This window comes from Callorhinchus milii, unplaced genomic scaffold (genome assembly GCF_018977255.1).
Source record: "Callorhinchus milii isolate IMCB2004 unplaced genomic scaffold, IMCB_Cmil_1.0 Scaffold3, whole genome shotgun sequence".
Classification (NCBI taxonomy): Eukaryota; Metazoa; Chordata; class Chondrichthyes; order Chimaeriformes; family Callorhinchidae; genus Callorhinchus; species Callorhinchus milii.
In genome coordinates this window covers 94,646,859-94,662,542 of record NW_024704744.1, presented here as the reverse complement: position 1 = coordinate 94,662,542, position 15,684 = coordinate 94,646,859, and the positions used below count along the sequence as shown (strand labels likewise).

General features: G+C 47.8%; 1 protein-coding gene across 1 annotated transcript in view; it reads left to right on the top strand.

Annotated features, from left to right (window-relative positions):
• LOC103180799 (tetratricopeptide repeat protein 7A) overlaps positions 1-15,684 on the top strand; it is a 71,489-nt gene that overhangs the window by 54,747 nt on the left and 1,058 nt on the right. Inside the window, exon 19 of the mRNA XM_007896842.2 lies at positions 1,259-1,461. Within this exon, the coding sequence (XP_007895033.1) occupies positions 1,259-1,461 (203 nt within the window). The remainder of the gene's footprint in view (positions 1-1,258; positions 1,462-15,684) is intronic.

The window sequence follows — 15,684 nt, the reverse complement described above, 5'->3', positions numbered from 1 at the left end:
ACGAAACGGGTCTTTAGGTCTCCTTCAAAGTGACGCATAAAATGTTCTTTGCCCTTTATTGCTGGAACTAATCGCGAAAGATACCAGAAAATGTACACAGTGCAAGAACTGGCCAATTGCAGGGTCGCATGACTGCAATCACTGTGGATTTTTGTTAAACTGCCAGAGCCTTGAAGAGGTACAATGTCTGGCAGTGACCGTGGATTCAGAAGGGAAGATCGAGAGATTAATTTAGAGGCAGGACAATATTCTCACACGACAATGTGAGAAATGAGTCGGGTCGCCAGGGAGAAAAAAAAATCATATCAAACTGTGTTTTGAAGGAGACGTTTCCCGTTTAATACAGCGAATAATAATGAAATACGCTTTGCAGCTTTGTGGCGCCAATAACGCGGAAACACCTCGGGCGTTAAAGATCGCACGGCAGCATTCGGTGGGAAAAAAACCAAGGGAGGTTCTCCTGGCGAACTGGGCCAAGCACCACCCAAATAAATGTGGTCATTCGCTTCACTTGGGTGCAAATTGGCCGCCAAGTTTGCCCATAAACGCGCAGTGACAAGCAACCGATAGCCGTTTTCGAGTGAGGCTCTTTGAGACGTTTTGACCTGATGGGTAAAAGCGAGGCTACCAAATGTAGAATATATTTTATTGTCATTCGAGACCGTGTTGCCCACGGTCGCGGCTGAAGGAGAGCTTGGTGTGAAGCCGCCGGGAGACATCGAGGGCCTGAATCGCGGACTGCAGTAAATTGCCAGTGGACTTTTTGACAACTATTTTCAATATTTTCTTTCCTCGAATGAATTTACAGTGGGTTTATTTCCTCACTTCCAGCCGAACGTATTAGAATAACAAATTGAGCAGGGTCCTTATCCAGAGTGTCAGCTTGATGGAGCACCCAGTTACGCAGTCTCCAGAAACATCTTTAAAATAGGAAACTGGACCGTTTCAAGAATGGCAATCTGTTGTTGGGTTGAAAAAGTTAACTCTTTGGAGTCTGAAAAATCTCACCTCTTTGTGGATGGTGATATAATTACCGAATCTTCCTTTCACCCCCAACCCACCTCACTCCATCCTATCCTGAAGGCGAAACGTCCGTCCCTCCCTCCCTCCTTCCTTCCCTCCCTCCCTCCCTCACCCCTGCTCATCACACCCACCACCTCAAGGCTATTGATATCTGGCAAGGTCATTAAATCAGACCCGTCTGTTCGCTCTCCATGGTCTGAGCTTGACGGATGACATTTCTTTTCCTCAAACCCAGCCGAGCTCTTCATTGAATTGCGGAACTCCCCACAAGCCTCCCTCTGCATCCAGGAAGCGGCCAGCCTCTACGCCATGTCCCACGATGTGCTGCTGATGCGCGGACGATTGGCTGAACTGAGGAACAACCCGGAGGAAGCCAAACAATTTTACGATCAGGCGCTAAACCTGAATCCAACCAGCGCAAAGGTCCTGGAGCACCTGGTGAGTCCATTTGCCAAATTTCATTTCTCCTGACTTATTATTTTTTTCTTCCTCTCCTGAAAAGTCGTTCGCTCAGTCAGGCCTGTTTCTTGGGCCTTGCAGCGAATTGCGCACAGCAATGCCTCGCAAAGAAGACATAGTGAGTGATTGTATTTGGGGGATTCTCGGCCTGGAGAAACTTCCCTTCTCTTTTCGAATAGTGCCATGGGATCGTTAAAGGTCACCTGAACAGGCAGATGGGACCTTGGTTTAACCCCTCATCCGAAGGGCAGCACCTCCGACAATGCAGTACACCCCCAGTACAGCATTGGAGTGTCAGCTTAGACTATGTGAGTTCCAAGTATCGATAGGAGGCTCGAACCCACAACCTTCTGACCAGAGGCGAGAGGGCTACCAACTGAGCCAGACTGACTCACATGATCAGGGAAGGGGATGGAGAGCTTCCAGGGTTGAAATGATTTAAGTACAGACTGAGTAGCAAGAAGAACTGCTAATATAGAACTTCTCCTGATCATCACGTTCCCAGCAACAGCTGGAGAAATCATACCGTGTGATAACATAAAAGCACAAGCTAAGCCTCATATACATGGTGTTTAAGCCACTGGACTAATTAACCTGTGGTATTAAAATTTTACTTATTAAAATGCAAAGAGGTTTTGTGGCTGGAGCAGAGCTAATTGAGGTCCTGTCGACTAATGGGACGTACATTGGCCTGAAGCAGTGCACGGGTTTTACCAGGTTTTTAAATGCTCTAATCGTGCCTGCAAGGCTGCATTTGTGGGACTTCTCTAGTTGGTAAGGAATATTATAAACTAGACTCAGACGAGAGGTTGAGGCACCGAATCCCTTGTTAACCCCCCCGTATTGAGCAAGCTTAGCAAACCTACTAATGCAATGGACCTCTTCTGTTAAAAGGTAGCTTTTCTCAGAAGAGGTAAAATCGAAGCTGGCCTTCGGATCCTAACAACGTGAGGCCTGTCGATCAGGGAAACCACTGTCGCCTTGAGAAAAGTTACCGCCTGCAGAACAGCTGGCCTTTCTTAATCAATCTAACTTCTGAAATAGTTAATCCAGGGAGAGAGAGCATGTTCCATTCCGACATTCCCTCTGTGGGATTTCCACGTGGGATGAAATCCTCAGCTTGGTTTGGATACTCTTAAGCACGTTGATGGGTTTCCCCGTGTGTCAGACACCCGGCTGACCAACAAACAAACAAAAAAATGAATGCAGAGCAAGTACTCAGATCTCTTCTTGGAAACGCATATTCCAAAACAAACGGTCCTAATGGAAAGCAAAGGTTTTCCACTCGCACACGTTGTTTCCTTGGTGAGGCAGAGGATTGGGTTTCAGTCATCCTGTTGTATCATCACACTTGCGTTGAGGGGAGGTCGGTTGTCATACAAGCTCATTCATTGCAGACTGTGAAGGAGCAATGTTGTATTTAATAGAAACACAGAAGAATTTGGGAGTACACAGCAAGTCAGGCAGCACATCCTTGGAGTGAGGAAAATGAGTTAACGTTTCAGGTCTATGACCTTTCGTCAGAACTGACCTGCTGCGTGTTCCCCGCGACTTCTGTGTTCCTACCAGATTTCCAGCATCTGCTGTACTTCACCTTTTGAATGTTGTATTTAACGTCGCTTTAGTCCACAATGCCGGTTGCTGGGATACACAGAATGAGATTGCACACATATACACAAACACACACACACTCAAGAAACCTTTGATGCTCAGGTGCTCCAGTTTCTCAAACTTGCAATTGACTGTTTGAGATTCATACGTTCTCTTCACTGTCCGTCCCCCCCCCCCCCCCCCCCCCCTCCCCCCGTGACCCTACCTGCTGATCCCATTTGTTTTCCCCGCAACAGAAGAGCTGTCATTCACCCAAGGAGTGGGCTACCACTTCTTCTGATGCAAATTGAGCAGTTGGTAAGCTGGTGAAAAACACAATAGCAATCACCACCAGCAAACAAACAAAATCAATGTGCCGGAGAGAACAGGTATGAAGGGGGAAAAAAAAAGGGTCTCCCTTTGCAGCAGCAGTTATTCTTAATAATTATCATCATTCAAGGGAATTGGGCTTTCCCCAACCTTGTCAGCCCACCCAGTCGTCAAGGGGCAGAGGGAGGTGGCTATGTGTGGCTGTGAGCCACATCTGGCTGTTCTGCTATACAGAGCTCCAGGACTCTACATTGCGTGTGGGGATCTATATAAATGCAAGTTGTTGTTGTTCCAACATGTGAACTTGCCTGAGATTCTGATGTGTGCAAAAACACGGAGCGATCCACCTGATTTTTTTCCCCCCCCCAACGTCCTCTTAACCCTTCACTCCTTCTTGTCGAAGCGTCTGCTGCTGACTAACCTCGTGGGTTATTCCCTTGGCCCTCGAGCGAAATGTTGGGCAAGTTTCCGTACTCCACACGCCTCTGTTTACCTAGTAGTGAGTAGGAACCCAGTTTCCAGTTGCTAGTTAATTAGCGGATTGCTTTTTCGCTTTTTCGGGGGTGATAATCCCTTCAAAAAATAAATAAATTATAATTTGGTCACTCAATCCACGACCTTCTTCTCCCAATTGACCTGCCTGGTGATAGAGCGATGGAGCAATACCACCGATGAACCGATGAACCGGTGGCGCTGTGCGCAAACTGACTGCCCAGAAAATGCACAGTCACTGTACTTTAGTGTATATTCTGTGAAGCGCTTTGAGACGTCTCAATGAGGTGACAAGGCGCTATATCAAATGCAAGGATTATTATCATTATTATTATTATTATGACAGTGCGGGGTGCCAGAGCCCATTAATAACCCAGACAAAATACCTGAGCCTCTGGGCTGCCGTGTCTGAAGGGCTGGCAAGGCAGCCTGCGATAATGCTGCGTAAAGAAAAAAAAATCTAATTATCTTCAGGACTGAAATTCCCAAAGTCCTAAAATGGAGAAGTTTTTATGTTCCGATGCGCCGTGTCACCCTGCAGAATAATGTCAGGGTTGCAATTTGAATGTTAATCGGGAGAGAGCACGGCTTGTACCAATAAATCCAGAATAATATGAAGTTTACCATTCAAAGTAATTACTCCTCGGTTTGCACACCATCTGTCTTCTCATCAGAACAGATCAATCTCCATCAGCCCGCTAATCGAAACGCTAAAATAAGATTTTAGTGTTCGTCAATTTTGACCCGCTGGCTGCTAATAAGCTCCTGTTATGATGGTTGGCGGGATCCGGGAACACGATGCGGATATGATTTTTATGTGAGTCTCCTTCAAGGATATGAAATGTCCTTTTCCTGCCTTGAAGTCAGGATCGAGGGATTGTACGCAGGGGGGAATGTGCATTCTCGAGAGGCTTTTACAGCAGTTCGCTGTTGCTTAAATGCAGTGCGTCACTGGTTTGGCAATCCTGCAGTCATGAATGACATGGATTTGCCTGGGATTCTGATATGTGAACATATGTAACGATGGCTCTCTTTCCCTCGCTCTCCTTCACTTTCTCTCTTGCGCTTTCTCGTTCCCTCTCTTCTTTGCTTTCTCTCTTTTTTTTCTTGCTCTCTCCACTTTTTTCCAATCACTTTTTTTCGGGGTTCTCTTTCTCCCTACTTCTTTCTCTCTTCTTCCGTTGTTTTATTCTCTCTCTCTCTCTCTCTCTCTCTCTCTCTCTCTCTCTCTCTCTTTCCATCATTCTCTGTCTCTCTCTCTCTCTCTCTCTCTCTCCCTCTCTCCCTTTTCACTTATCCCCTTCTTTCTCTCCGCACCGTTTTATCTCCTCCACTTCGCTGCACGTCCACTTCACCTGCCATCGCACCTGCTTCTCTTTGTTTCTCTTTCACTTTATATTTTTTCTTCCCTCCTCTCTTGCCATTTTCGCATCTTATCTGCTGCTACGGCGGTGCTGACTGGTAGAGAGAACGCAAGGGTTATCAGCAGGACTACTGCTTAGCTGCCTGATCTAATGACAAGTTAAATTAAATTCCAGGCTATTAGTAAAATATTTACATCCTTGTGGTTAACGGGGTGAGAGCAGTATTGTAAGAGGGATACAGCAATTCCCTCTCTCCTCTCTCTCTCCTTTCTTTCTTTCTTTCTTTCTTTCTTTCTTTCTTTCTTTCTTTCTTTCTTTCTTTCTTTCTTTCTTTCTTTCTTTCTTTCTTTCTTTCTTTCTTTCTTTCTTTCTTTCTTTCTTTCTTTCTTTCTTTCTTTCTTTCTTTCTTTCTTTCTCTCTGTCTCTCTTTCTCTCTCTCTCTCTCTCTCTTGTTCTTTCTGTTTTTCTCTCTCTCTCTCTTCTCTCCCCTCTTTCTCACTAAGCCAGTCAGGAACCTGGGTATCTTGTTTGACCCTGAACTGTCCTTTCTCTCCCACATCCGCGCCATGACCGGCACTGCCTACCACCACCTCGGCCACTGCCTCACCCCTCAGGCTGCCGAAACCCTCACCCATGCATTGGTCACGTCAAGGCTCGATTACAGGAACTCCCTTCCCATCGGCCTTCCCAACTCTTCCCTTCACAAGCCGCAGATCATCCAAAACTCTGCAGCTCGTGTACTCTCGCGCCCCAGGCTCCGCGACCCCATCACTCCCACCCTCGCCCGACTCCACTGGCTCCCCATCCCCCAGAGGATCGAGTTGAAGATCCTCATCTTCACCTTTAAGGACATCCCTGGCGTTTCCCCCTCCTACCTCTCTGACCTGCTGACTCCCTACCAACCTGCCCACTCCCTCCATTCAGCGGCCTCCGTCCTGCTCCATGTTTCCCGCCCGACCCGCCCTACCATCGGTGGCCGGGCTTTCAGCCTCTCTGACCCCACACTCTGGAACTCCATCCCACGGTCCCTTTGCCTCGCTTCCTCCCTCGCCTCCTTCAAGGCCGGTCTCAAGACCCTTCTCTTCGACTGTGCCTTTGGTTTCCCTCCCACCTCTCTGCCTTCCCTCACGCCTACACCACCCCTCCCCCATGCTCTATAAATGTATTTTGTTGTTGTTGTTCCTTCTTTCCATCCTATCCCCGTTAAATTAGAATATCTTGTGAAGCGCGTGAAGACATCTCGAGGCGCTGTATCAAATGCAAAGATTATTATGATTTGCACGACTTGCATATTTCTCGTTAAGGAATCAGGTGACGAAGTTCAGGAGCACAAGTTACATTTTCAGTTGTTACCCTCCCACTCAGTTACGACACAAATATCCTGAAGAGTATGCACTTGGCGCAATATTTTTGTTCCTAAGGCAAGAGAGATCATCAGCCAACCTAAGCAATACTAGGAACCAGACCCGGTTGCTGTAGGACTCGACGGCTTCTGTGTTTTCCCTCTGATTTGGCTGCTTTGGCTCTGTGCCCAGTGGCTGTCAGGCGGTGTACAGTACTCACTGCTCGCTACGCCCTTGTTCAGGGGTATCTGACCCAGACTGCATGACGTGTGCTGTTTCAAGACTGAGATTGACTTTTCCTCTATGGAAAGTATTGTATCAGAGCCTGAGTCACGCTTTCCTGCTGTAGGGCTCTTAACGCTTACCAGATGAGGAAAGGGTTTGTACAAATAGGACATTGCGCTGAGCAGAATCTGTTTGCGTGTTTGCCATAGATCTTTAGTGCGTTTTACACCTCTTGCATTTGCTCGTTGGCGGATACAAACTCTCTCTTTTCACTTCTATCCCCCCCTCCCCGCCCATTTACACTCGTATCCTTACACACCCTCGCAGTCATGCACATGTTCGTAGGCTCATACACACACACACGTAGTCTCTTTCTCTCTCACACACACTTACAGCCTCTCGTCCTCACACACACACACACACATTCTCTTACACACACATACATGCACTCTCTTACACATAATTCACTCTTACACACGTGTTTGCATTCTCTTACACACACATGCGCTTTCACTGCCACGCACACATTCGCAGTCTCTCATGCACACACTCGTAATCTCTCTTATACACACACACTCACAGTCTCACGCACTCACAGCCTCTCTGACACACACACACACACACATCCTAACACACACAACTTCACTTGCTGACATAAATGCTGGAGAGAAAAATCATTTCCAGTTGAAAGCAGGCTTGCTTCTCTACAGCTACAAACGGCTACCCTGAGTTGCCTGTAAGTAGGAACTATCTGCCCAAAGAAGGAGATGGAGCTGAGCTCTTTGATCTCCCATCTCTCTCCCATCCCGATGAGAGAGGCTTCGCTGTGTAGAGTGGGAGGGTCACACTGCAACTCGAAGCTTCTGCCGGACTCACTTTCAGTCACACACACCACACACACACAACACACGTTCGGTGTTCCTCCCGACTTGAAAGGCGCTATACAAATGTAATTTGTTGTTGTTGTTTGCTGTTGACTCAGCCGTAGCAGGAATAATCATCCACGCATTTGATACCAATCTTTCCATCTCATTCTTTCACGATGCCCATCCGAGGTGGTTGAAAGTGCAGTCAAACAGATAGATCTGAAGGGAGAGAGAGAGAGGGAGGGAGGGAGGCAAGGTGAAAGGATTCCAGGATGGAGTCCCGAAGAGACCAATTCATTTGGAGTATCTTCTGACCAGGACACTGGGGAACCTCCTTTCTATTTGTCAATCGCACCGTGAGATTTTTTAACGTCCACCGGGCAGTCGTGGCCCCGATGTTAGTATCTTATCCGAAAGCTACAGTACGGTTGCCATCTGGTGCCTCGCAGGGAGCAATGACTGGCAGATGTGTACCTGGAGGTCTGCGGGGAGACCGAGGGAGAGGGGGAATCCATAACAAGCGATGATAGTTTGGGAGCAACACCATTAAGCAGCAGCAGTATAAATCGCTTTGGCTTTCCACGTCAAAAGTGGCTTCGTTTTCATTTGTCATCCTGACCCAAAAACATCACCTCCCGGGTCTTATTAACCGTGAAAATGCTTTAATCTTTTTTTATATATATATATATATATAAATGGGATGGAGAGCGCAAGGCAACATCCCGCCGACGCTGGAGATCTGAAATAAAAAACGGCTGGGAACACGCAGCAGGTCAGGCAGCATCTATGGAGAGAGGAACGTGAGTTAACGTTTCAGGTCGACGACCCTTTTGGCAAAACTCTTTCTGCACCAAAGAGCGCGAGGAATACTTTGTGCAACTGGAAAGAGGATGAATCACTACTGCTCGATGGTGAGATCATGTCCTACCCCCCCCCCCACCACTCCCCCTCCACAGTGCAACTGTGACCCCCCACCCCCCCCCCAAAACCACCTTTGATTGTGGGACCAGATTCCCCATCCTCAATAGTGATCCCACCCACACACACGCGCACCCTGCCCTCGACAGTGAGAACACCCCCCACCGCCCCTCTTCAAGAGAGAAATGTGTTTGTTAGTTCAACGTTGAGGCCCGATTCTGTTCGCTGTTGCTAATTAAGTGCCAAGGGTTTCTCAAAAGTGATACCATCAATAAACAGGTGTCAATGGATTTTATTTATTCAGCGTTATCAGGGAATAGATCCCTGCTTTCTCTTTTCACAAGAGTAATAAACTGGCTATCAGTAAATCCCACGGCTGTTGACCGGGGTGGTTTGAATGCACATGTGTGTATGGGGGAGGGGGAGAAGAGAAAGGGAGGGGTGGGAGGAAATGAGAAGCAAGAAAGAGGAACAAAGCCAACAGATTCGGCGATTCAGTCTGTGCAGCCACAGCCTTTACCGTTGTAATTATATTTACGATGCACAAAGTGCTGCATTCAGAGGACATTCGTAATGCATGAGAACGATAAAGTATTTATATCTCATCTCGCTTCAGGGTAATATATAACAAGCTGCGTAAACCGCACGCACAGAGCTTGCAGAGAGGAGAGAGAGAGAGAGAGAGAGAGAGAGAAAAAAAATCAGGCAGCCCTCATTAAATTCTCCCCTCGGTTTGGGTTTCTGTGTCCGAATGCGCCACGGACTGCCCTGTTAATTGAAAATCTCCCCTACGTGGTAAGCGAGTGCATTATTGCACAGCCGTTTGAGACATCGCTCGGAGTGTGCGTGTGTTTCCCCCCCCCCCCCCCACCCCCTGTTTTATTTTATTGAACTACATGGTGACTGATAGCCTGGGCTCAGTGCGTCTCAAAGCAGCCCAGCCATTTGTGTGCTGTGGGTCCAATTTGTGGTATTTATTCCAATAGCGGAGGCTCCTTAATAAGGAATTCCCATCGATCTCCTTCAGGCGTGAAATTCATTCCGGAAGCAGATTGCGCGTGAGCAGAATTCCCACAGGCTCACGGCGTACTTCCAGTTACCGGGAGGACTTCACCCATTCCGTGACTCGGAATCTTTATTGAGGCATCCATTTAAGAAGTTAAACCCCTTGGAAGGGATGGAGTGGGCGCTTTCAACAAACAGTCCATTTCAGAGTGTGGCAATTATAATAAAAATAATAATAATAATCCTTGCATTTGACATAGTGCTTTTCACGTCTTCGAGACGTCTCAAAGCGCTTCGCAGGATAGACTGTAAAGTGAATTGACTGTATATTTTGTGGACTGATTTTATCGTGATGCAATGCAACCAGATGTGCCCGGATGCACACATAATAATAATAATAATCCTTGCATTTGATATAGCGCCTTATCACGTCTTCGAGATATCTCAAAGCGGATATACTGCATATATACTGGAAAACAGGATATACTGTAAAGTGGATCGACTGCATATTTTGTGGGCAAAACATGGCAGCCAATTGCGCTCAGCAGCGTCCCCACAAACAGTCGTGGATTGAGTGACCAAATTATTAATATTATTTTATTTTGTGGATGTTATGTGTTCTAGATGTGCTCGAGCCCTGTCTGTCGCTCAGAGTTAGTTTTCCTCCCTCCCTCTCTCTCTCTCTCTCTCTCTCTCTTTCTTTCCCTCCCTCCCTCTCTCCTCTCTCTGGTGATGCCAGCTTTTTTTTAGTGTGACAAGAGTGGGCGAAGGAACAACTGTGAATACCGATTCGTTGCACCGCAGCAGACATGTCAGGCCTTCGCAACTCTGAAGGCTTTGGAGAAGATAAATAGTGAGAGATAATTCCCGGTGGTCGGTGAACAAGGGGAACGAAACGCAGGATTGTCACCTGGAAGAGTTTGGAGGTGGTGGGGGCGGAGCAGGTTGGGTTGGGTGGTGGGGGAGAGAGAGAGAGAGAGGGAGGGAAAAAGAACTTCTTACTCGGAGAGTGCTTTGCAACACGGAACATCTTGCCGCAAGCTTGTTATTGAAGCTAATCCCGAAGTAACATTTAAAAGGAAGTTGAGCATGTGTACCGAGACAAATACCAAAAAGGATTGCGGGGGAAGACGAAGGAATTTGGATTAGAGTAGATGCCCCCCCCCCCCCAACCCCCCACCGCCAGACAAGAGCCGGCACTGGCACACGCTTGATGGGATGATTGGGCTCCTTCTGGTCTATAATTTCCCGCCCCAGTTCCGTCAGCAGCAACGGAATGGACATCCTGGTAAAGCATAGAAATCCCACCGCGCAGAAGGAGGCCATTGGGCCCATCGTGCCTGTACCAGCTCTTTGAAAGAGCTTCCAACTAGTTCGACTCACCCAAAGCCCTGCAATTTTTTTTCTTTTCTTTTTTTAAGTTCCTATCCAATTCAACTTTTGAAAGCTACTTGCCCTTTGGGCAAGGTTCCTTACTCCACACGTCTCTGTTTACTTAGCAGTTAAGTAGGAAATCGGTTGTTAGTCGATTGGCGGATGGCTTTTCCTGGCTAATCATTCCTTCAAAAAAAAATGCTAATAATTTGGTCGCTCAATCCGCGACTGTTTGTGGGACGCTACTGTAACGCAATTGGCTGCCGCGTTTCGCCCACAAATATACAGTCAGTTCACTTTACAGTATATTCTGTGAAGCGCTTTGAGACGCCTCGAAGACGTGGAAAGGCGCTGTATCAAATGCAAGGATTATTATTATTATTATTATTACTATCGAATCTGCTTCCACCACCCTTTCAGGCAGTGCAGTCCAGACCGTAACAACACTCTGGGTTAAAAAAAAAAAAATTCTCCTCGTCTCACCTCTGGTTCTTTTGCCAATTATCTTGAAACTGTGTCCTCTGGTTACCGACCCACCTGCCAGAGGAAACAGTTTCTCCCTATCCACTCAATCAAAACCCCTTATGATTGTGAAGACCTCTGTTAAATCTCCCCTCAACCTTTATAGGGGAAGGTTGAGGGGAGATTCAGATGGTGATCTGTTGTCAGGTTGTATTGACCCTGGTAGCCTCTGCCCCTCCAACCCCTCCTTCTCCCCCTTTCCCCTGCACCGCCATCGCTCTCCCACACCTCCCCAATCCTCATCTCCTCCTCCACCTCTCTCCTCTTTTCCTCCCCCTTTCCTCCTCCACCAGCACCCTCCTACCTTCTCATCTGCACTCTCCTTCTTCCCCACACCCGGCCCCTACCAGAGATTTGTTCTCGTTTATCCCAGAACATTAAGATTAACTGAGTTCTCTTGCAGTTCGGCGGGGGGGGAGAGGGGGGGGGGTCAGAGTGTTGGCATATTTCAGGCCTGATCTGTCCTCCCAGGAGCTGGGACAGTGCGGACATTAAATATGCAGAAACTGAGATGTCATTGCGTCAGCAGATCGATGATCGGGAGCTATTAGCAATTTTATTTAAGTGGCAGGAAACGTCCACAGTGCAAAACAATGCAATAAAACCCAGGCTGATAGATGGGCGCTTTATTCAGCCACTCACATATGTCTTACACAAAGCAATTTGGGTTTTGTACAGTTTACTGGAGTTTCAGACACACCTTTCGCCCCCTTCCCCCACCCCCACCTCCCCAAAAAGGAGGCGGTGCCTGACTTCAAGAAGTATTTGAGAGGGTATTAAAACAGACGTAAAACATTGGGATCTCCTCCATCCCTGGCAAGATCAAAAAATATTTTGATAATGATCTTTGCATTTGATACAGCGCCTCATCAGGTGTTTGAGACGTCTCAAAAGCGCTTCACAGACTATACTGTAAAGTGTAGTGACTGTATGTTTTGTGGGCGAAACGTTTATGTCTGAAACCGAGTGCTCCTGTGTGTGGTGAAGCACCTTCCATGTTATCTCGCCTCTTGAGTCAGAAGATTGTGGGTGCAAGCCCCGAGCCTGGGACTGAAACGCGTAGTTCTAAGCTGATGCTGCAGTGCAGTACCGGTGGTGGCGCGAGCACTGCATGTTCGGAGGTGCCATCCATCAGATAAGATGTCAAACCAAGGTCCTGTCTGCTTACGGTTTGGGTGGATGTTAAAGATCCCATTGTATTATTCATAAAACAAAAAGCTGTTTATTTTCCCAGTGTCCAGATGACAGTCCTCCAGATTAATTTGTCGTTCACCTCATTGCTGTCTGTGGTACTCTATTGTGCACAAATTGCCTACAAAAACGGTCACTGCACGTGACAATAATTATTGCGGTGCACTTTGAGACATGCCGTGAGCGCTGCAAAAATGTACCTATCGTCCCCTGTATCTGCAGTCGCATCTTCTAAGACAGTTTTTTTTCACAGTCTTTTTGTTGCCATTCGATGGTGACCAAAATCCCGAGCTCCTTAATGAGGGCAAAAATAGGCCAGTTTGCCCGTTAACAGTGAGTTTCCACTGAGCTGTGGATTTCTGTGGTCATTACTGCACTGAACCAGTTGTCTGCGGCTGGTAACTTAATTTAGTTGGCTGCTTGTAAGGAAACAAAAGACAGTGGAGGCCAATTCACGTGACCTACCAGGGAATCACTGAAGCACTCAGTGTTTCTAATCATTTACATTCATGTCACTTCAACGGATCACACAGTGGGTATCAGTGAAGTACGGAAGCGAAGCCCCCCCTATTCCAATGCAGTAACGTGTGTGTGTGTGTGTGTGTGTTAAGAGTGATAACACTGCATTGTCGGAGGTGTCATCCTTCGGGCTTAACAAACCCCAGGTCTTATAGGTCAATTCAAGTAAACGTTAAAACAAGACCCCACAGCACTGTTCCGAAGAGAAGGGAGTTTCTCCAGGGTGGCAGTGGGGGGGGCAGAACAGGAGCAAGAGAGTTCAAATGATTAAGTACCTACACACAGTATTTACATTACTTTTCTCCACAGTAATCCAAAACGTACACATACTTGGTACGACCTTGGGTCTTCCCATAGAAATTTCTGCTGCGTATCGAACCCTTTCACTTGGTTGAACTGGTTCGGTCCCAGGAAAAGGGAAGGCTGGAAATGCTCAGCGGGTTCCTACTTACCCTTAGGTAAACAGAGGCGTGTGGAGTACGGAAACTTGCCCAACGTTTCACCCTGCCCGGGAATCAAACCCAGGTCCTCTCGCTTGCGAGGCGAGGGCTCTAGTCACTAAGCTTGCAGGGCTCTACAGGATCATCATAGAATATCGGAAGAGTTACCCAATCAGTCCCACTCCGCTGCTCGTTCCCCAAGTCCTTGCAAGTTTTTTTCCTTTTCAGGAACCTATCCAATTCCCTTTTGAAAGTCGTTATTGAATCTGTTTCCACCACCCTTTCAGGCTGTGCATTCCAGTCCGTAACAACTCTCTGTGTAAAAAAGAAATTGTCCTCATCTCCCCACGGGTTCTTTTGCCAATTATCTTGAATCTATGTCCCCTGGTTACCAACCCACCTGATTAGAATTTGTGAGTCTCTTTACTCTCTCTCTCTCTCTCTCTCTCTTGTCAGGAGAATGGATGAAGGAGGTGGGGTGATCCTCCACATCCACCTGAATTACAAATGAGTTATAAGTCAGGTCTAACTTAATTATAATAATCCTCACATTTGATATCGGGCCTTATCATGTCGTTGAGATGTCTCAAAGCGTATTTCGCAGGATTTCACTGTGAAGTTTGTGACTGTGTACTCCGGGGCTCGCGTTGCTTCTGAACGTTCGGGTCTTGGGAGAGAGAGCAAAATACTGGGCAATAATACAGCACAGTCAAATGATTCATTTCACTGCAGTTAATTAGCCCGTCACTGCAAGTTATCAGTCATCCCCGTGGAATGAACAACAGTGCAAATTAAACCTCTGTTACATGACGACGACGCTCTGTGCCGGTTACAGTCATTGAGAGATGATTCATTCGAATGTTACCTGACTTGTGTGTCTTTAAATCCGGGAGGGGATTGTGTGTGTGTGTGTGTGTGTGTGGGGGTGGGTGGGTGGGGGGCAGGTTGTGTGGGTCTATGTATGTGAAGGGGTTGTGCAGGTGGGGATGTGGATTTGGAGGGGGTGAGTGTACCTGTGGGGTGGATTTTGTTTGAGTGGAGGAGCTATTTGTGTGTGTGTGTGTGTGCGTGTGTGTCTATGCGTCCACTCTGTATTCTCTCTGAATGTGAGGAGTGACGAATATTGGCTGAACGGAATGGGTTACGACAAGAGTTCTGGACGCGGAGGGAACTGTGACTAAGCCAGGCCAAGGGCTGGGAAACAACGGGTCTTTGAATTCCCAGATAGTGTGTGCGCGCGTGTGTGTGTGTGTGTGTGGATGGATGGTTGGGCGAGCGGGCGGTGGGAGGAATTTCACACGCCTGGCAGGTGGGAACGTGGGATAAATGGAGACGTGAAGAAAGGAAGCTCTTTGGCGTCTGAGTTCAGCTGGTGAAACGTCTGAACGTACGGGAAGAAGCCTGAGGGTGGGGAGTGAGGGGTGGGGGTGGGGGTGGGGGGAAACAACAAAACGGGGGGGGGGGGGGGGGCTTGTGAGTTGCTGTCAGCCAAGCTCATGTTCTGGAAGTGCAAACATATTGAGTCACCCCTGTGGTATTTTAAGAATGTGCGCATACTGTGCGTGGCAGCGCTGCTCGGTTGGGAAAGCAGGAAGAATGTTGGACAGAATCCATCCGCTGAGCTCGCTCGCAAGTGCTCGCTTGCTTGCGGCTTCCCTTTCAGTGAGGTCGCTCTGGCCAGCCTGGCGGGTTAAACCGAGCGGCTTCCTGGATCGCGGTGTCAGTTGAGAGGGAGCGGGGAGGAGAGGGGAGGGGGTGGTTGGGGGAGCGGTGGGGGTGGAAGGGGGGAAAAGGGTGAGCGGGAGCCTCGCTGTGTTTCTCTATAAATTGAAGAACGGCTGTTGGAGAGAAATGTCGTCCTGATTTCCATCTGTTAATTCTATTGGAGTCTGGCTGTTGTAACTGGGAGGGGACGGGGAGTGTGGAGGGGGGCGTGGGGGGGCGTCAGGGGGTTGAGAGAGAGGAACAATATTACACCAAAACGTTAATATTGACCTCTGCCTTCACAGAGTGACTCAAATGT